Here is a 23696-nt window from a genome sequence, read left to right as displayed (position 1 = left end):
CATCATGTCTAAATTGTTAAAATTGTTTATAGTTTAAATACATTGAATTTTATAAAATTGTACGTTTCAACTAATAATATTTACTTTGATTGCCCATTTAATTAAGCACTGGTCTTTTACTCTTGATTCATAATCCATATGCTAGCAAGTGTTTCATTTCTTTCCTTTGAGGAATTAATATATTCATTTGTTGCATTAATCTATAAATATTCTTTATTTAAAATATTATCACATTTATACAATCATTTACTTTTGTTCTATTCTCATAAATCGCAAGGTTGAGGTTTTCTATAACACATGCCGTTTTGGGAAACTTTCATTATAGTTGCATTCTAACCAATTTGCTTTGAGCATCTTGGATTTAAGGTTGTCGTTTAGGATTAGGTACACCCACCTTGGTTTTGCAGAGGCAGAAGTGTAGGGAACTCAGATCACATTGTTTAGTTCCGTCAAGTTGGCCTTAACCGGTTAATATCCTAGCATCGAGTAGGCAAGGCTCGTAGGATTTCAATCTGCTGTTTTGAGAACCAACAGGGTTATATGAAAAAAAAAAACATTAAAAAAAAATGTTAAAAAACATTAAAAAATCAATGTTTTTGACTAGACGACTTTTTCCTAGCCGTGGCTAGGTTAGGATAGTCAGACTCACTGGGTAAGGGGGTGACCCGTGGGCGACATGAGTCAAGCTAGTTACACCACCTGACTCGTCGAGTCCGAGTCACGTAATTTGACCCGGTGAGGGTGGATTGACTCGCATGTGTCGCGGCTAGTTTGGTTTCTTTGATACAAATATTTAGTGATAATGATAATGACACCTGATTAGTGATGTTGTAGCACCCTTTCTCAAGGCCAAACGATATCCTGAAGCTTATTTCCTTCACTTAATAAAACACAGCCTTCACTCGAGCTGCTAGGGCCCTTGGTCAAGCAATGTGACCACTGAATTTGCCAACGCAGGCCCACAAACAAATCTATACATTACTCAACTTGAATGCAAGCCCTAGGGAATGTACATAGGTCTGCTGTAGATTAACGCAGGTATCTAATTGTGACTGCAGGCCTAGAATAATACCATACACTACCACAGAGAAGATTGGTGGCCCCCAAAATGCTCAACAAAACTCCAAAGAAAAAACACAGGTCTGCAACTTATAATTTCTGTCTCCAAACCCTACCAAATCAGACAAATTTACTCACAAATATCAGCTTCTCTTGCACAGTTAATACAATTGAGAAGACAAATCAAATTGCTATATTTCAGCAGCAATTTGCACTACCAATTTCATAGAATCTTCTACTATACTTCAGCAATGGATAAGAAATCCTTAGTTGAAACCCTTATACTTCAACAAGGGCACAAATCTACAAATTCAAAATTGTGACAAAGATAACAAAAAATAGTTAATCAAATAGTCGGATGCCTTTTCCAATAAAATGAGCTTGTATCTATAATCCTTTATTGCCAAAAGCTTCCCAAAAGAACTCAACTCCAGGAACTTTCCAACACAACTTCACTTTATAACATTTAATACTTGTCTTAGGCTTATAATTAATTCAATAAATGGCCCCTTCCAATGATGACTTAACCCTCAACTTGAGTGAGATTATAAAGTTAAATTATAACATTATAATAAGCCATTTAATAATTTAATAATAATTTGGCCAGTAAAAATATAATAACTCCCAAAATACTCATCATTTAAATATGCTATTTGAAATAGGAGTCACACCTACTACCATGTGACCCAAAGCACTTTCCAAAACTAGAAAGGGTCCATCTCAATCAACACCTGACTTACCATAGAGAGCAAGTATACAAAACTAAGCCCAAATGAACTCCAATCTGAGCCAAACGAAGACCAACCTGTAACTTCTTGAATTGTGGAGAAGACACAACCTTTCCAAGCCAAGCCATTGCCTCAGAAGACCCTCTATACATAATAATAAGCCTACAAGGATCACGATAATAGGCTAATCCCTCAAACTTCGATGCTGGCGAAAAAGGGGACATTACATATCTAACAATTTTCTTTTGCAAACTTTTTCACCTTCTTCAGTGCTTCAAATAACAGATTTTTTGGCCCCCTTTGTCAGATCACGATTTGGAGAACTACAAAATTTATCAACCAAATCCAATGAAAATCTTATTTCAATTTGTTTAATCTGCTCCAGACTTTTTAATGGATTCCATAGTTCATAAAAATCTTTATAATCACCCAATGTTAAAGACGGAATGTGCATTCATATCCAGAATTCATGTGATAAGTATTGCAAATGGAATCCGATAATATTAAGGTCATACTTCTTTACAACTTTTTCTTTGTATATAGTAAGAGGTTCTGCTTCATTGTGTTTTGAATGCAGCCTTAATGTTCAGAAATATATCATTGTATTTTTTTAAACTTTTAATGTACATGAGACTGCTACTTTCAACATCCATGAAATTGCCCATACTCATTCAAATCAGAAAGATGCATGATTTGCATTCCATTTGTTTGAGACATCATCACTAGATTCAAATTTCATTATACATCAATTTCCAGCACGTGCCAAATAATTTAAAATTCAGATATTGTTGGGCCGTTTTTAGCAATTTCTGGGCCTTTTCAGTCCTATAGACATTCCAAAAACATATAGAGCTGTACAAATATTATTTCCCATGCATGGCAAATGGTTTGGCAACCATTTTATAAGTATAGACAGGCATTTCCGGCTGAAGATTGACTCCGAAACTATGCTGGAACTGCAAAAACGTTATTCAGCTTTACAATAGTTTATAAAAAGTTATTTTCTTTGCTTCTCAGTCGCTGCATTCTTCTATATTGATATAATAATGCTTTTATCTCATCTTCCTCTTAGACTTCCAGAAATTCTAAGATTTGGTGGATTTTTCCTAAGTTGCCGATTCGGGTTCGGGGACGGGTTTGGGTTCGGGGTTCGGTTCGTGGGTTCAGGCAATTTTTTTTTTCCTATTTGGGTTCGTGGGTGGGTTCGTGAGTATATATATATATACATAGACACATACACAGAAGATAAACATGCATAGTTGCAAAACAAAATCATTTCACAATATGAACAATTGTTGCTTGATCATTGATCAATGCCAAATGCCAAAGGGTTTTGGGTCCCTTCAAAACATGATTTAACCTGAATCTAAAAACATTAAATACTCGCTTTGCTCATTAATCTATCTTCATGATTGTAAAGAAAATTATACATTGAATTACTAAATTGCAAAACATAGACTAGTTCATCAAATAATACATTGAATTACTAAATTGCAAAACAAAGACTAGTTCATCAAATAATAAAGTTTGAAACATGATGATAGATGACAAGTGTTTAGTAGTTTATCAATAATCATAGTATCAAATGCCCTTCAAGGGTCAATTGGATCATCATAAAATGAGAGATCAATGGCTTCATCCCCAACTGCAACTATATCTAGAGCTTCATCATTGGAACCCAAACTGGTTCCACTAGTCCCATATGCTGCTATATCATCGTCCTCCTCCTTGACATAAGGGATTAGATAAGTGAAATGTTTTTTATTAAGTTCCTTTGAGAGTTACAAAAGAAAACAATTAAAAAAACACACTCTTTAAAGTTGTTTTTAGCCCCGGGTTCGCTGTGGGTTCATTTGGGTTCGCTCCAGCAAGGACCCAGACGAATCCACAATCAAAACTAAGGACCCTGCCCGGACTCGCAGTGAACCTGGGGGCGAATCCGGACCCGTGCGGACCCGGACCTGAATCCAGGTAGCAGGGGACGAATCCGGCAACTTAGGATTTTTCTTTACCATTGTACCAAGATATGTCAATTATCATTGTATTTTGATGAATTTTTCAATATATTGCAAAGAAAGAGTTTTTACCTTATTATTTGATATGTTTAGGATGTGTATACTTTTCAAAGAAAATGTATTTCTTGCTTTACTTCTAACTTTTTCTTCTTTTAAACATGGCTCTACAATCTTGAATGATAAGACACTTTTGTATTTTACATGCTTTGCAAATATACCTTTTAAGCCATTAATGATTAAGATATAGTTGCTACTAGTACACTTAATAGAAAAATCCATACTCCTCAGAATTAGTTCTACTTTTATCTCCAAATCATTTATTCCTTTTCTCCAATTTTTTCTTTTGAAAAATGAATTGAGCATTGTTCTTTTTGCAAAGATGGAGTCTATCATTCCACCAATATTTCCTACGTTTAAAATTATTCAATAAATTTCATAAAGGAAAACTATATGTTGAATCCAATTAGTTGAATTTCTAAATGCCTTCAAAGTAATTAAATCAAATAATATTGCATTCAACACCTTTGTAAATCCTGTCCAATAAATTTATACCTAGAATAGGTTTAGAATACTCATCTGATCAAGCAGAGAGACTTTCAGAACTGAATGATATGTTGTGATATAACATAAGGATCTGCAAAAAGAATTAGGTTATATAAATAATCAGAGTGTGGAATATTTACCATCAAGGAGATGCTCTGATCATTTTCTTTAACCTGTCAACATCAGAAAATATGTATAGATTACAATTTATGTTTGATGACAAAATATTAAATGGAATCCTTGATGCGTGAGTTTCTGCACAAGTCATCTTCTGTGATCTTGCATCACAAATTGTAAAACACACATTTGAAAATCGACAACTTGACATATGCATCAAAATTAGCTTTTGAGAATTAGAAAGGCGAAAAGATGTTTGGAGATGAGGATTAAACATTATTGTATATGAAAATTCTTTTTTGGCCATGGAATATGGAAGCCTACTTCCAACTTCCAACGCACACATTTACACGTACACTTACATGCTAGGGTTTCACTTAGAGAATAGATTCCTAGCAGTTCTTAGCTCTTTGCATACTAGATCTACACTCTAGGATCCACAAGCATTACATACACAGACAACAATCTTTCTAATGACTATCTGTGGAGGTGGAAATCACCAAATGAGGCGGTGGATCAACCCCTATATAGACACCCCCATGCACACAAATTCTGTTATAGATTTGCAGGTTATCAGAATTGCAAATTCAATCTCAAATCTATCTGTAGGAACATGGTCCTCTGTACTTTTTCCTTTTGGGAGCACGTCATCATCCCAATCATATATATGTATAGGCCAACCGGGTCAACCCCTACTTGGAGATTCATAATTTTCTAGGTTTTTAGTTTTGATTCCATGTGTGCAACAAGATTTTCTATGATAGTTTCCAATCATCGGTTTCTCGGACAGAAAGGTGTCTTATGCTATCTCTTTTCAAGGTGAGTCAACTCTCTTTTCTTCTTGTGCTCTAGATCTGATTTTTTATTCATTTGGACTGTACATATGTTTGTATCTGTTAACCCTAGGTAAATTGGTCAATCAACTCAATCTTATCACATTTGCAGATCTTAAGGTTAATGAACAGTGGATGAAAGGGGACTTGCTTGTGTACTTCCTTAGTATGATTTGGGTTTAGTATTGGCATCTCTTCATCCTATTTGGGTTTTGCTAATCTACCTTGAGCTATATTGAGAGTTATGTTTGGAAGCCCCGTTTTCTCTTGTATGGAATGGCTTAGAGTGAAAGTGTTTAACTAATGAATTCATCTCATCTAGTTCACGTTAAAAAATTCATTGATGCCATTTTCCCCTGAACATATACAATATGAAAAGGTTGTATCTTATGTAACAATGTAGCATATGCTCAATAACTTGATTGGTTGCCTTTGATCTTTCTTATATAATCCACACTGCATATACAGATCCATACGAAGTTCACAGGCTGAGATATAGGCCGTTTCTGATATTGTGAGTTGTCTATGCACTGATTCTTTAATTGAAGCCGTCTCTAATATACCAATAGTTGATTATGCTTCTACAATGGATGTCATCTCTGATATATATGAATAACTTGCACCTACAGTTGCAGTTACAACCTTTTATGCTCTTTAACCGAGCACTTTCCGGAAGTGAATATATATGTTATCAAATATCAATTCTTTACTGTTTCTTGGTGAGCCAATTGGTTTGCATATATATGTGCATCGAACCATGAGAGAGTGTGGGTGGAAAGATGCCACCCTTTATAATAATATATAATTATGTTGTTCACTATATCATGAAGGATTATTGTTAACAATTGCCAACCAATTATACTATTAATCATAAATCATTGACAATTGCCAGCCTGATAATAATATTCGCTTATATTATAGCACAAACATATGTAGCCAATATATGAATTGGAAGTGATGTCCGGTCATATACTGCTTAGTCTTACAATTGTGGTTATTGTATCAATTCCGATGATGTAGCTAACGCCTCGTATCATTCCATACACACACACATGCATGTTGCAGAGTATGATGCTTGAGCGAATGCTGTGATAATGATTATTGATAGTTAATGCTGCGGTATGTTTTATTTTGATGCAAATGTTGTGGCGATGATGGTATTACGTGATAGTGCATTATATTATATGATGATTATGCGATTACATCTACATGATGTATACATGTATGATGTATGATGTATGTGCGTATGATTGTTATGCATATGTATGTGGTGGCATACTATGGATGGATGCATTTATGTAAATGGTATAGCATAAAAAGTGTAATAAATATTTGCTAGTGTGTCATGGTGGCTTTCTACATGTGTAGGAATTCATTCCATTTATCTTTCTGCATATCGGAATTAAAAGTATTCTGTCATTATTTAATCTGAGACTGCATATTCAATACTAATTAGCGTTCTTGAGCCATCATAGAACGAATACAACAGTAGTATCAGTATGTTTGTTATCCAGTTTTGCACACCAACCATTTGTTAAAATTCCAAGAGACAGAAATTGATTTCTTTAATCAGATTAAGGGGCGGAATCTTACACATGATGATTGTTGGAAGCTCATATAACCTCTATTGATAACCAGATAATGATATCTAATGTACATGCTGCATTATTTTGGTTGGCATGAGGCAGAGAGGAGCAAAATAGGAAATGTCAAATTTCTGCTCAGCCATCTTGTATGCAATTTTATTTTAAAAGTCAGGTTATTTAACTCATTTGAAATAATCTTAACTAGTTACTATGATATAATTATGGCTTCGCATTAATTTGTCCAACACAATGCCCTAATATTTACAACATAACATAGTAAGTAGTTATCCTAATATCTTACTACAGTTCAGATTTGACAGTCAATGCATTCCATTTGCACTCTTTTTTTAATCTTTTTGGAGCACAAAGTTTTTTGTTGTTTGGATTAGCTAATTGACAATCATTGTAAGCCTTTCTTGAATAATCAGTCAGTTTCTCTGAGTTAAATAAGATCAAATATGACCATTTGATCATGTTATCATAAACAAAGGTAAGTTTGCCTAATGTTTCTTAGTTCTTTGTTGCAGGACATCAAGGGCTTTATTGGTGTATCGGCAAATGATTTCTGCTGGAGTAACACCTACAATGGAAGTCCTCTCACATGTGTTGGGGTGTTTGCGGATGCCACTGAATACTGCTGGAAAATTTATTTATAACGAGAACCTAAGATTTAATCCTGGTTCAACAAAACAGTCAAACTTTTTTTCCTTAATTGATGGATTTGGAATTTATGATCCACGTGCATTATCTTTGTACGAGGTAGTAACAGCTTCTTGTTGGAGCCTTAAGTTTCATTATTGATATGGTGTAAAATTTGTTTCTTTTGTAATAAATATGATTTTTTTTTAGTTGTCTGTGGAATTATAATTTCAATGCCTTATAGAAGTGGTTGATGATAAATCATATAAAAGAAGAGAAGCATATTTTTTTTGTTTTGTTTCTTAGCATGTTTGTTCTTTCCTTATGGTTGCAACATTTACAGGAAGCTGCATCACTTGGTGTTGTTCCATGCTTTCCATATAGAGATGCCCCTGTGAATGTTGATGTAAGGGACTTGCAAGTCTATGCTTCTGAGGTGAGGAATCCATATTCAGAGATGTAATTTTTATTTTTCAGTCATCTTCTTTTAATGTATTGCAATTAATGTTATTTTCTTGAAGGACGTCTAAAAACAATCCATCATAGGAGAAAAGTGCACACCATGATTTGGGTGTGGTGAAAATGGTGAAAATATATAATGTATTGGTGATGATGTTCATTATCTATCATGTACCACACATATTTTGAACAGTCTTCTCAATCATTTAATATCAAATCCTTTGTATATAATGAAATAAAGAGCTTCGATATGATCTCTGTTCTTCCACCTCTTCTTGATGCTGAAGGACATGTATTCCGAATTTGAGATGCATGTTTCTAGCTAAAGAGGTTAGGGTTGTATACTTTACTGAACAATATGCAAGATAAATGCAACACAATCACCAAACGGAGTTCTAGAAAGATGACCTTTATACAACAGATTAGTACCTTACTTATTACCTGTTCCAATGGGCTGGGGCAAAATTTTGTTTCTTTGAGATATGTTTGGTCATTGCCAATGTTTAAACATACAATTTATTTAATGTTCCTTTGCAGATGTTTGACAGAATGAAAAATGAACCAACGGTGCATCAACTTATATTTCTATCTCAAGATTAATATATGAAGTTCCCTTCTTAATAATACTATAAAAATCAGTGTAATGACCCATCTTTTAGCCTTCATGTTCTCCAAAGTCTAAGTGAAGCATAAGAGGAAATTAAATTAATTTCTTATAAAGTCATTAAATAAATTAAAACTAAAATTAAAAAAGTGACTTTATATTTAATTATTTTAATTAATTACAAGGGAGAAGCTTCTAGAATGTGTATTAATTATTGGAAAGGTGGAAGCCTCTAATAAATTAATTTTCTAAAAGCACATTTAATTATTGTATTGCAAGGGAGGAGTTTTTAGAGAGTGCATTAATTATTGGAAGGGGGAAGCTTTTAGCACTTGCAATTAATTAATGTTTTAGTTCCTTCTAGAAGGGTGAAGGAAAAGGATAAATAGGGGTGAAAGTCTCATTGTTGAGCATCAGATTATTGTATCGGATTTTTGTGAATGACATTTGATAAGAGCTTGGATGTGTGAATCACATATCTTTCTTGGCAATAGGGGACGTTCATCCTCTCTTGTAACATTCTAGACGTCATTCCCTTGGGGTTTGGCCTTTGGAATACATTGCTATGTACTTGTTTTTATCATTTTGAGAACTAATATAATTTCAGCATTGGTTGGATCTTCAGTTTGCATAAAAGATCTATTTCAACAGTTGGTTCAGTTTTTGGGCATTCCAGGGTGCCCATTACAGTGGTATCAGAGCTTGCTTGCAAAGTGTTTCATGAAGTTATAATTGGTAGGTGCCCATTATAGTGGTATTAGAACTGTTTCTAGGGTAACCATTACAATCAGATGCCCAATTCTGACTTCTTCAATCCAATTCCACTAATTGAATAGGTGGAAGCATTTTTTCCACATATTATAATAAAACTAAATGGAAGTTTTGATCTTAATGTTGAAGCTGCAGCTGACTATATTCGCATTGAAATCTCAGGGTACAAAGTTGATGTCTAAGACTCTAACTGAATTCAGAAATTATCCATAGAATGTCCTCTCAAACATCCAGTGCTGATTTCTCGCAGAGAATAAGTGCTATACCTGACTTTGAAGTCACTAATGAACCTCCAAGGAAAAGGGCAGCTGGGAAATAGGTTCCAAAGTCTTTATTTTATGCAGTGGTTCCCATTTATTCTCCAACACACCCCAGCATATTCCTTTAATTGCCACATCCTGCTCAACACTTATAAGAAATCGACAATAAATGGAGCTTGTAGAGTCCCATAAGGAAAATGGAATTGATTCATATCTCAAGTCATCATAAATATCTTTTAAACACATGTAGCCTTCTCTTGTTATGGAAATATGGTATGAATGGCCTTGCTAAGGATAGGAAGCATTAACTTCTTTCCTTTAATTGAATTGTTATTTATAATTAATAAATTTGCGAATAACTCTTCACCAGGATTTGATTTAAATCAATAATGATCACAAACACAAATTTCTATGATCCGAAGTGAATCAACCTATAATTTGCAAGGAGTGTTTTCATCCTTGAAAACCTATCTTGCTAGAATTTTTGTCCTATGGAAAAAGTTGAATCAGTCAATCTCCTTGCCTAGGTTTACAATATAAAAAATGCCGAGAAAATATACTTTCCCTTCTCAAGTTTCTCTTTGTACACACATTTTCCCAAAATGATAAGATACTATTTATTTTCTGTCTTAAAATGACTATAAAATTAAACTTATATTTTTAAGGCCCAGTGAAGTGTAATAATATCCCTCCTGATTGTCTTAATAAAGACAATTAATAAAGTTACATATATTAATTATCTTATATTAGTATCTTAAGATTGCAACTAATATAAAATAATTAATTAACTTAAATTGCTTTACTTAATATAAGGAGGAAGTTGTATAATTATGGGAATTCCAACCGAATTCTAAACTTTAAATAAGATAATGCTCAAAAAGAAAAGGGGAAGAAGGAAACACATGGAGTAATTTCTAAACTCTGGTTGGTGACCACGAAAACAAATCCTTTCATTAGAGTAATTGGGTCTAGCGTAGTGGAGACTAATGGTGAGAAGTGTTGAATCATAGACAAGGATTATGAAGATTGTTAATGGTGATTACGTCAATCCATCCTATTGAATGCATCAAGAAAATTGTATTGTCAAGTAAGTGCATCAACTAAGGTATAAGTGAATCAACATGAAACCTTCATTGTGTCACATTGTCGACAAACTTCCGTTGTGCCAACCTGATATAAACATTGTTGTGTTTAGAGTCACAGGGATCCTAAAGATTCCAATCATAGAATACATCAATGCAATCAGGTTCATCGACCTCTTTCAGAATCTTGTAGCATAGGCAAGCCCTATTGCTCTTGCGAGGAAGTCGCTCACATGGAAAGATTGAAGTTACACACACCATGAGCACCATTGACACATAGACTCTAGAATCAGTTAGTGGTAGCAATTGTTCTTGCTAACAACCTCTACCACATGCTCTAGGTTTATGGTGCCATTTATGTGTCTCCAAACCATTTTTCATACTCTCATGAAGATTCGCAGCCATGCTCTTGTCACCCACATTGATAAGCTAATGAGGGTTCACTTCAACACGGGCTCAACTGTTATCCCATTTCTTCTATATTGTTGTGTTCGTCTTTCATCTCATTTGCATCATCAATGATTTTTGCCGACTTCTAGTTGTCTTGAGGTTTTTGTTCTTCTCCATGTGAATGGGCAATTAGAGTCTTTTGCTTGCCCATATCTTCTGGTGTCTGTATGACTTCCTCCTATAGCCAATACCCCAATTTTGCTTGATTTTCTTCAGCAACTTAGTCAAGGGGGCTGTTTGTAGTTCCTGATGCTCAGCCCTAGGAGTGAAAGTCGTCATCAACTACCTTGTGCCCGTCAAGAGGTTGAGTGTTTCATGCACTTGTTGGTGGAGCCTTTCTTGACTTCTTATCTCTCTCAGTGCATCGACCAAACCATCACTTGAAGCCATAATTCGATCTCGATACCCGACAGTTTGGCAAGATCGCCAACTCTAATACCACTGTAATGTTCCTTTTTTACTTGTCAAAATGACACATCCAAACTTGGGCAAAAATGAAGCGTACAGTCCTTGGAAGGATCCGTACGATGGACCTTAGAGATAGCATATGATGGGTGGTGGAGTCATACACTTGTATGTTGTATGAGTGGCAGATGGGATCTGTACAATAATAACTAGGTGTACAAAGGGTAGACAAGAAGGAGGATTAGTGTACGAGATGCAAGAGGATTTTGTACGGTGTTGGTGTATGTATGATGGAGGAGAGGAAATCTGCCAAAGGGAAGTATGAGTTGGCATATGGTGGGAGTAGGGGTGACTGTATTGTAGGTTTGGGAAGGAGGGTATGCTTGGTGAAGTGGATGGATGATATCGATCATACCCAAATATTCATTGTTGGCTTAATATGCAGAATATCATCTACCATAATATAAAGCACAAATCCATCATAAATCATAGGATTGTCAAGTAAGTGAATTCACGCACACAGACAATGAACTTCAAATTGCACCAATGGTGGGTAATGACCAAGTTCAATGATACAATAATATTATGAGATGTAATAATACTCCAACCTCAAAGTTACATAAGCATTGGATAAGATCCGACAAATACAAACAATTGCCAAATGATGACAATTAACAAATCAAGAACATGATGAGATATCTGAGCGATACCTCCGACAACCAAAAGTGCAATGAAAAAATAGGGAGGATTGTCCACCTCTTAAACTGCACATGACAATCCCTCAGCCTTCAGCCTCCGGAAATACAAAGTGAAATCAAATCCAATCCATGATCATTACAATGCCTGACCATCGCCTTATAAAGGCCTCCAATAAGGATCTAGAGAATTACAAATACAGGCTAAGAATATTATTATTTTTATTATTTTATTAATTCGGTCCCATGTTTATTAGTTAATTAAAGGTCCTTTATTATTTAATTTTATTACGAGACCAATTAATTACATTAAAATTGGAGACATCACAAATCCTCTCCGCCCAAAGATTGTTTTCCTTCAAGCAATCTGTAATCAAACAAAAGGCTATCAACTCTAGGTTCCCAAACCAACCATGCAGAGGGCATAAGTGAACCAACATGAAACCTTTGTTGTGTCATACTATCCACAAACTTCCACTATGCCACTCTGATATAAACATTATTGTGTTTAGAGTCACGAGGATTGCAAAGATTCAAATTATAGAATCCATCGATGCCATCAAGTTCATCTTGACCTGTTTCAGAATGTTCTCGAGTTCATGTTTATACCATTTTGCCCAAGAGAGGGTGTGTGTATGATGAAGAAAGCAATGAAGTGACTGTATGACAAATAAGAGATGGGAAGTTTGTACCTCTAGGATGAACAATGCATATGATAAGTGCACACACGCATGCAATGGGGAGAGTTGCCAAGCAATATATGTAAGGAAGTGCACGATCATCATACGACATACGGTGATGACCAAGCTAGCATAAGGACAATAGGGCCATACATATGATACGAAAAAAAGTTGTATAGGCAACGGGGTGAGAGGATGGTAGTGAACGATTAGAGGGGTGCAGTTGGAGGATATGGAATGCCCGTATAGTGACTAACAGTTGGAGGAATGATGTCTATACGGTGGAGGATCGTGAGTTGCATGCCAAAGTTCATAATGTGTTTCGTGCACGAGTTTGGAAGATTTATACAACACTATCGATTGCCTCAGGATGGGAAACATAGAAATATATTGCCGAAGAGTATTAGTATTATAAAGCCTCCATTACATACAATGAACTTGACAATTTAGCACAATGCAAATGTAGGAAGGATAGTCTCCAAGATAGATGATTGCCAAGAACGCTAGTGACGTCAAAGCAATTCTGATTACAAAGCCTCAGACAAGATCCAAAATACAAATAATGGCAAATATAGATCAATCTTCAAATGAAGATGATTGACAAATCTGGCGTGTAACGTGAAATATCCAAATGATATCTTGAACTACAGAATAGGTGTTGAACCAACAAAATTGCACAGGTAGAATAGGGTGGGTCTTCCACCTATGAAACTGGATAGAACAATCCCTCAGCTTTCAGCCTTCGGAAATACAAAGAAAAATCAAATCCAATCCATGATCACTACAATGGCCAACCATCGCCTTATAAAGGCCTCTAAGAAGGATCTAGAGAATTACAAATATAGGCGAACAATATTATTTATTTTACTGCTTTTTTAACTCTTACCCTTCAGCCTTCAGAAATACAAGGAAAAATCAAATCCAATCCTTACTACAATGGCCAACCGTTGCCTTATAATGGCCTCCAAGAAGGATCTAGAGAATTACAAATATAGGCCAACAATATTATTTATTTTATCGCCTTTTTAAGTCTTACCCCATGTTCATTAATTAATTAAGGGTCCTTTATTATTTTATTTAATTATGAGACCAGTTAATTATTTTATAAATTACATTAAAATTGGGGACTGTTGTCCTGCATTTTGTCACCACAAAATGTAGGTAACAGTACGAAACTTTTTCAAATTAGTTTCGCATTTCTTTGAGTTTATTTCATTATTTAATTGGTTAGTATTGATCAACCAATCGGTACCAATTGATACAATGAATCTTTTTATTGAAGGCCTTCGTCAAGTTGTTTTCGTTTTGCTTTCTGTCGAGCCTTTGCTTGATTTTTTAAGCCTTCACAGTCCGTTCTTTGCTTTTGAGTTTGTGTTTGCTTGTTTTTGGTCCTTTGAATTTGCTCATGTTATGTCTTTCGATCTCCCCTTCGATTCAATCTAACCTAAAGGTCAATTGGAGTTGTCAGTCAAGAGATATGGTCATTTTAGTGCCTCAAAAGTGGACATTTTAGGTGCAACAGCACGAATTAAAAATATGATGTTATATTTTCATTTTGACATTCACTTTTTGAAAATATAACATTTTATTCACTTTTTGTTAGGTTTTGAAATTACTTTTCATTCAAATTTATAACTTAAAGTGACTATAGTGCACTTTATGTTATAATTTTAAGTTGAGTTACTTTTTAATTTTTCACTTAAAGTGACTATAGAACTATATAGTTACTTTTTAAATTTTTGATTTTTAAATCAAATACTTATATAAATGTCACTTTACTTATAATGTTTATGTATTATATTGATTAATATGATGCATAAATGCTATTTTTGACCCATATTGATGACATTTTTATAAAATAAAGTGAAATACATAACTTAAATGCCTCAAAGTGGACTTTTTATGTGCATATGCATGTAAAAAATTATGAAAAGTGGAAACTTTTCATGCTAATGCATATAAAAATTCACTTTGTGGATATTTTTTCATGCCATTACATCAAAAGCTTGTAAAAGTGGACCTTTTTGATGCAATGACATGAAAAGTTGAGTTTTCAAAGGTGAGATATGTTTATAAAATATGTAAGTGACTTCAAAAAGTGAGATTTTGGAGACTTGCACATTTTTAAATATGTGATGGGCTTCAAAAAGTGAGATTATATCTCAAGACATATTTTAAAACATGCATTGGACTTAAAAAGGTCTTCTTTTGCCTTCCTACATGTTTTAAAATATGTAATGAACATAAAAATGTCCTATTATGTGAAGAAAACATGTTCTTGCTTCAAAAATCTCCTATTTTGATCATAACTTTTGATTCTCTTCATGGATTTGAATGAAATCAATTGCATTCATCATGTTTTGGAGAGGTGATCATTTTGCCCTCATCAAAAATCAAGTTATTGCACCCAAAAACGTGTTTGAAACTCCCAAGCTAAGGCACGTTGTTTCCATAAAACTCCATAAATCTTCAAATTTGGAACATGTTTTTGCTTGAAATCAAATCGTTTTGACCTTATTTGTTAATTCCATTACATTGTGATCATTATTTTGGTGTTAAAACACCAAATCATTTTTGCTTGGAGAAACCCGTTTTTGCTTACAATGCCCGGAAAATTGGAGTTTTAATCCACTTTTATGTGTTTTGAAGCCACTTTTTTGCAATTTGATCCATGTATATCCATTTGGGGAAGTCGTTTTTGCATTCACAAGTCAAAAATGACTTTAAAACATGCATTTTTTAGTCACGTTTTTGCAAAAACGGCCCAGATTTTTGAATAAAAAAGTCATATTTTTGTTCAAAAAACTCAAAAAAATGCATTTCCAGCCCATACCTTTGATCAAGAGGGATTGTTTTTGAGTTTTAAATGCATAATATTGTTTTTGGAGACCATTTATTTGGCACTTTCATGTCAAAGCCGACCATTGAATGTCCATTACATGCAAGTGCAGAAAAAGTCAAAAGATTGTTTGAAAATCCGAATTTAAGGGAGAATTGGTCTTAAGACTACAAAAATTGCTATTTTGGCTCATTCTGCTTCATTTTTGGCATTTAATCTTCATACAAGTGGACTCCTTCTTTCTTGCTATTTAATTTGTGCTAATCTTGCTATTTCCATGCATATTTTAGCTTGAAATTGCCCATTTGTCCATATATATGCCATGAAAAGTGCATTTTGCCTTTAAAAAGGATGAAAACTCTCATTTTCACACTTTTGGAATTTCCCCAAACTCCAAATTCGAATTTGCATATTGAAGTGGTTTCCTTGTTGACATGTTTGAGTATTTTGCCAAAAGCATGTGTTTATGTTGTGTTTGTTTTTATGTTTTGCTTGTTTGCATTTCGGTTTTTTCTCCATTTGGAAGAAATTGCAAGTTCTTTCCCAAGAACTTGAGTACGTTTCACTTCACTCCACTTTCCATTTCCATGTCACAACACTTCATCTCTCACTCAATGAAATGTGATTACATGTTTTTCATTCCATTCGCCATCCACGCATGCATTTAATCCCATTTTCCATTTCCATTTTCATCCATCTCATTTTTCGCTTTCATTCGCACGACACGATTACACGAAATATTTTACGTTTAATTGCATCTAAAAGGTCCAATTTTGAATAAAAGTCACTTTTGAAAAGTCAAAAAGATGTCATTTTCTCCTCTCCATATGCATTCACACCTCCATGATCATATGCATGTAAAGCGTATCTTTCACTCACATTTGCATCTCATTTCACCCTCCAAATTCTTACATGTTGCATTTACATGTAATCCATTTTCCGTGCAGTGATATCTTGAAAGCCCAAGTCACTTTTTGAAAACCGGCAATCTCCATTTAGACGCATTCCCATGCGCCAAGCACTTTACTTCAAAAAAGGAAAAAGAAAAAAATAAAGAGTTAAAGGTGTTGATGGAAAGTTGTTCTGAGTGTACATCCGAACATCGTCAAGAAGGTTTTCAAAGTGTCAAAGACTCTAGTTTGTGCTGATCTACAAAGGAGAATTCATGATAATTTGAACGAGAAAAGATGGATCACATCAAGTTTCCACATGATAATGGACAATTCATCAAAGACAGCTAGAGGTTGTCAAAAGACGCAACACTATGCTTATCAACGTGAATGCAGCAGTACAAGGTATAGGAACTCCCAATCCTATTATCATCTGGGATTGCATCGTCAAGTACAAGGCTTTTCAGAATTGTTCTTTTCTCTTTCGTCTTCTTTCTTCTTCTTTCATGTTTGTAGTTGGAGAAGATGCATTACATGAAAAAGTGTAATTACATGTAATGCGAGTTACATGTGTCTATAAAAAATGTAATGCGAGTTGCATGTAACCCTTTAGTTTCTTTAGTTAGACTTGGTCAAAGTTGGTTGAGTTGCTCCCACTTTTTCCTCGCCCTTTTCCTCAACTTCTTTGCCTATATAAAGGAGTGCCCCCTCATTGTAAAAATTATCTTTTATTGTATGCAAGAAAGCTTTGCCACATTTGTGCAAGCATAACTTTGATTGTGTAGTACGAATTTGAGAGAAAAGTGAATAAAAGAAGCAATTGGATTCGAAGCTTTGACTGGAAACAATTGTGATAGAACAAATTAGAAGCTTTGACTATAATTTGTGTCTATTGTCTTGATTCATGTTATTATTGTGTGTTCAATAAAAGAGCGTAGAGAGTTAAGAAACAATTGAATCCCGAGCTTTGACCAGGAACAATTGTGAAAATCCATAGCTAGAAGCTTTGTCTGTAGTTTGTATTTTCATCTTAATTCGCAAAATAGTTAGATTGTTCTTACTTTTAGGAGTCTTTGTGCCCTAATTGTAAAACTTTTACCATATAGAAGTACGACCGGACTTAGAGCCAAACTAGTATGTTTTGGCTAGCCTTTGAGTTTGTTAAAATTTATCGGTATCACTGTTTCTAGCTCGTGATAGAAGTGTAATTAGAGATTCATCTTGCCCATTATTCACCTTACGAATAAGTGGATCCTTTCTTGAAAGTTAAGAATAAAGGATAATAGTAACACCCTCTTTATAAATCTCTCAATTTTTTGCTTACCTTGAGTTGATCCAAGGAACAGTGAGAAGGGGGAGCCTTCCCTTTAAGGTAGGAGAGACTCTGTCTCATATGCTATGGCTGGTCATCCTATTTTGCGACTGAATTTTTAACCAAAACTGTCAGTTGCAAAATATCCACACAACAGGGACATCACACATCAACACAAAAAACTCTAGAACCTTTACTTGGCTTTGGTCTCGTAGGTTCTTATAATTATGGTAAGAAACCCAATAGGTTCTAACTTCACTTTGTAATAACCCTTGCTAAAACTAGTTGTATGTTGTAGAGTTGAACCTCACGGAATATTGTCAAACAATTTTTCATGAAACTTCTATGCTTGTTGTTTTAGCTTCCAGTTTGATTGTTCTTGCTTGAAGTGATACCAAGTGTGCTTTGGAATGATCACTAGAATGTCTACTCAAATATCTACAATGCAAATGCAATTCATTTTGGGTTTACAATGGAAATATAAGACCAGCACATGTGAAATGAGTACCCATAGGAAAGGCATTTGAACAAATAGTTGTTGTGCAACATATAACTCTCTATTTTGATTGCAAACTATGTTCATTAAAACCATTTGCAAATATTGTAATCTGAATCTACTAAGGACCTAATATTGAACACTTGGAAGTGAATGCTGCCTAATGCAACCAACTCCAACCTCCAAGAAAAAATTCATAGGCTTCTATGTTAAATGTAGATAAAAATATTGAAGTCTTCCCTCTTTTAATGCAGGAGTTGCGACTATTTTCAACCACATTCCTCTTTATCAGATGACAACCTCTAGAATGGCTGCCACAACTCTATATGATCAGAGGCTATGCCCTTCTAGCTTCACGTGGCATCTTAATGAAAACAACTGCTTCTACAAGCACAAAATTGGTCTACTTAGCAGCCATTTGCATTCATAAAACAATTCCCAACACTGCAAACCATCTTTGAGACTAAATAATGAATCCTTTTCCCAATTCGGTCATCAAATTGAGCTCATTCATCATCTCCAGATGAGATTATTGCTAGTACACTTCATTGGAAGAGATCAACCAATTTAAAGTGCAAAGTCCTTATAGAATCACAATCTTACAAGATCAAAAATTTGAAAACCCTTGGCTGTCACAATTCACCAATTCACAAAAATCAAAAGGACAATAGAATGATTTGTTTTCTTATTGAATGCATTGGCAAAAATAGTAAGGGTTCATCTCTATCAACCCTTGAATATTGTAATTAGTAAAGCCCTATATACCTAATCAACAAAGGTGCCAAAGGTCATCACTACAAGTGAAGCTGATATTACCCTAACAAATATAGAAATGTTGGATTGACAACTTATTATAAATAATAAGTGTACCAAACTAAAGAAAACTAAGAGAAAATCCTGAATGCTTTTGTACTTTGGAAGGGAAATTGTGCCATATTTTGCGAACTTGGAACCTTCTAACTACCTAACTTAGCCTTCGAGGGCCAATGATAGGTAAATCCAAACAAACTCCAATGCTTGCAAAAATGGAGACAATATAGTTTGACCTCCCTAGGATTGCTTGTCCCCAAGAAATCATGAATACAACAAAACTCCACTACGTTGGAAGTCTAAAGAAAGACTTAGAAATGTTCTACATTGAATGACAACTGCAGCTCAAGTATAATCACAATTGCATAGAAATGAACTACATCCCATATGTCCAATCTTTGTGCACATAAATGTGCATCCCAAACAAATCATGTGCATAAAGATCATAGGTGAAATTGCAATTAGTCCCACCTAATATACACATTGTAATACTCTTGAGTGAACTCAGATTGGAACCTTGATTCATGCAAAGGACCCCACAATATACCTGGATGCCAAATCCAGAATAGAAGCATGCCGACAAGAATAACCTCAAACTTTTGTTGTGCTAATCTGATCATAATGTCACCATGCTGACAATGGTAAAGCAACCCAATGGATCTAATCCAACCTGTAGTGCTTATCCCACCACTACAACATAAAAAAACGCAGATTCATCTGTCATAAGGAGGTAAGAATATCTTAAACTTCTTAAGGTGTTTGTATCACAATCACTATCTCCATCCTTCACTAAGACGACATGGATGGGATGACTCTGGATGTTGTCCCCAACCAACTTGTAGCTACTGAATCCATCTACCAAAGATGGTGAATACCCATCCTAAATCTAGGATGGCATAATCCTAGATCTAATACACATCAATGCATCATCAAGTCCTTTGCAATTGGATCAAATGAAAAATCACATGCACTCCTCACTATCATGGTAAAAGACTCCATTCTCTAATGTTGATTAGCTAATTGGGGAGATGCCTTCCAAGTATCTCCATGTACCTAATGACACACTCTTTGTCATGAAACAAACATAGGCATTCTAATTTAAATAATTCCAAAGCACTCTGGATGAATCTCAATTTGCAAATATGAGTACCGACCCCAACCCCATACAGTCTGTCCTGCAACATTTCTCCCGAAGAATGTACTCAAGTCTCAATATACTTATGCATGTAGTCAATGAGAGATAAGGTTGAACCAATCTTCTTTTCATTAACCTTCAACTAATCCCTCCAACATAGTCGCTCAACAAATTGTCGATCAAAATCAACTCCATGGGATGAAAAAATAAATTTTTGTCTAGAAGAAGAAAGCAACACAACATGAGAGCCAGCCTCCCAACTAGATGATACTCTAAATATGTTTCATGAAGAAGATGGAGAATTGTCTTGAAAAGCTACTGAAGACACACAAGACATTGACAAATCCACTTCTAAATTAGAAGAGCTATCCAAAATCTGCCTTGCATCACCCGTTAATGAACCACCCTCAAGAGGACTTGGCTCAACATGAAATTTTCTACTTCTCCTTTTGCAGTTGGATCAAATGAAAAATCATATGCACTCCTCACTATCATGGTCAAAGACTCCAATCTTTGATGTTGATTAGCTGATTGGGGAGATGCCTTCCAAGTAGCTTCACGTACCCAATAACACACTCTTTGTCATGAAAAAAACACAGTTATTCTAATTTAAATAGTTCCAAAGCACTTTGGATGAATCTCAATTCGCAAATATGAGTACCAACCCCAACCCAACCCCATACAGTCTTTCCTAAAACATTTATCACAAAGAATGTACTCAAGTCTCAATATACTTTATGCATGTAGTCAATGGGAGATAAGGTTGAACCAATCTTCTTTCCATTAACCTTCAACTAATCCCTCCAACATAGTCGCTCAACAAATGGTTGATCAAAATCAACTCCATGGGATGAAAAAATATTTTTTCTTCTAGAAGAAGAAAGCAACCCAACATGAGAGCTAGCCTCCCAACTAGATGATACTCTACATATGTTTCATGAAGAAGATGGAGTATTGTCTTGAAAAGCTACCCAAAGACACACAAGACACTAACAAATCCACTTCTAAACTAGAAGAGCTACCCAAAACCCGCCTTGCATCACCCATCAACGAGGCACCCTCACGAGGACTTGGCTTTGTTACTTAATTTTAACACATGTTAAAATTCAGTCTTGAAAATTTTTATTTGCTAAAAGCATTTTTCATTTGATATTTGAAAGAATATAAATGTCCTTGTATTATTCGATTCTTGAATATACAATTGATATTTTACAAAAAATAAAATAAAATGAAATGCTGAAAGTAAAGTATCTCACACAAGCCGTGAGTTTAACTATTGTTTTTATACATATCGACAATAAAAGAAAGGTATGACATATGAGAGAAGAGTCAGGTGTAGCCAGTCATTTCCTTTTGAGCCTTTGACTAGTTAAGTGTCCTTTGTTGCTGCTCCTGGTTCGGTCTTCGATCTGGTAGCCCCTGGTTCTCGTTTTCCTGCATAAGAAAGAGCGAAATTAGATCTTAAAGATCTAAGCAATAACTGGTTATCCAAAACCATGTACCCACACATGTCATATTTCTCTCATTCTGAATACATATAAAAACAGTTAGTGTATTCTAAGTGATTAAATGCAAAACAAAAAAGTATAATGTCAAAGGGACGTATTATTTTAATATGAAACCTTTCATTATAACCAAAGAGCAAGCATATTGATTTTGTAAGAAATAAAAAACAGAAATAAAAGTTATTTATGGGTGTCACGAGCCCGTGCTCAAACCTCATAGATGATATGCTACAAGTTGAAATGCTACAGGATACACAAAAGACTACAGTAAAGAAAATAATGATTGATACCATTTGCAAATGCATAGCATGCTTTACATCAATTTGGCAAATGAGAAGTTTCAGTAGCATTTCAACTAGCATGTATTTAAAATGGCAGCCATCAAAATGAACATGCAGGCCATATAGTACCAACAACACTCACAATTGTAGGGAAATGGAGAAAGACTTGGGTTTACACTTCTTTCAATGAGAAGCATAATTTTTATGGCAGAGTGTACAAGCAATGCAGTTGAGATCTTATATTATGAAATTTACATGGACTGTTGTTGTAACTTTCTAGCAAATCAAAAGGGCAAAGAAGTTCCAGTGTTTGAGGTTTCTGAGGGTCATATATAACTTAGTAGTCTTGCCCATGATTTGAGGAATTTTAAGAAGTATTCTCTTACTGCACAAGATTAAAAGATGTGTCAAACCTTAGTCATGGAGGCTTTCAGTTCTGAAAGCAAGTACAACACGAAAATGATATTCATAATATGCACAGTGATGAAGATATTTGAAAACAGCAAATACAACCAGCAAATGATTTAATGGAAATCATTACTGAAAAGCATGAAAGTTTCCTACATCAAAACAACAAATCCCTTCCAGCAGCAATGTATTTCATATGCAAAGTAAAAAAATCGAGCTTCCAGTCAAACAGAATATATAACCCTCCAGTAGTGTCATTTGCAGCTGCAAATAAAAGGAAAATGCTCATGTTAAAGCCATTAATGAGCAGCTACAACAGCCATAGCAGAGTGAAGAGTTACTGAAGAAACCCAAATCGGGTTATTTGAAAAAGGGAGTGTTTTATATCAGATCTACTAAACAAGACAAATAGAAATCAAGAGGAAGCCGATATATGTTACCTCCAACAACATAAACAAAAAATATGAATGCAAAAGATATGCCTGACTTCCATACAGAAACCATTTTGTTTTTTTCCAAAATTTTCTTTTCCATAATGGCGGCATTTCAGCAGATAAGGAAAATAAACGCCCAGAAATTTCTTTTGCTTCTAAAACAATACTAGTGAATAATGAAAAAATCATGCTTTCAGCTTAGCACAAGATGGCGACCCAAGCAGCAGAAGAAGGAATGCCCAGAATTTATTATTACTTCCACAACAATGGCAAAAACATGCCTTTCAAATCAGAGCAGAATGTTACCTTCCATGGTGGCTTCTAGTCACGTTTCCAGTGAAAACAATAATGGAAAAACGTGCTTCCATTCATGGCTGAGATGAACAAAGCAAATCTCATGCCAGCATGCCACAAAAAACTCTTGATTCGAATGCTCTAGCAAGCATCAGTGGCAGTGTGTAAACAAAAACCCTCAACAATGGTGGCTTCATGCAACAAGACGTGCCCAGTAGGAGAGAAAACACAGAATATGTAACCTTCAGCATTGGCGACTGCAGATGAAACAAGACAATGGTTCCAAAAACCCTAGCCGACTCCCTCTTACATTTCTCCATGCAATCAGAAAATGCAAAATGAAATCTGTTTTAGGGTATTCAAACT

At 34.9% G+C, this 23696-nt stretch overlaps 1 protein-coding gene across 4 annotated transcripts in view; it reads left to right on the top strand.

Moving 5' to 3' along the window:
• MRL1 (Pentatricopeptide repeat (PPR) superfamily protein) overlaps positions 1-23696 on the top strand; it is a 197815-nt gene that overhangs the window by 128933 nt on the left and 45186 nt on the right. For all 4 annotated transcript variants that reach the window (XM_089831654.1, XM_089831655.1, XM_089831653.1 and 1 more), the window contains 2 exons: positions 7409-7640; positions 7864-7956. In XM_089831654.1, the coding sequence (XP_089687780.1) occupies positions 7409-7640; positions 7864-7956 (325 nt within the window). The remainder of the gene's footprint in view (positions 1-7408; positions 7641-7863; positions 7957-23696) is intronic.

The sequence above is a fragment of the Cupressus sempervirens genome, chromosome 5 (assembly GCF_028749045.1).
Source record: "Cupressus sempervirens isolate cs-2001-9-10 chromosome 5, ASM2874904v1, whole genome shotgun sequence".
Taxonomy (NCBI): Eukaryota; Viridiplantae; Streptophyta; class Pinopsida; order Cupressales; family Cupressaceae; genus Cupressus; species Cupressus sempervirens.
This window is presented reverse-complemented; position numbering and strand designations above follow the sequence as displayed.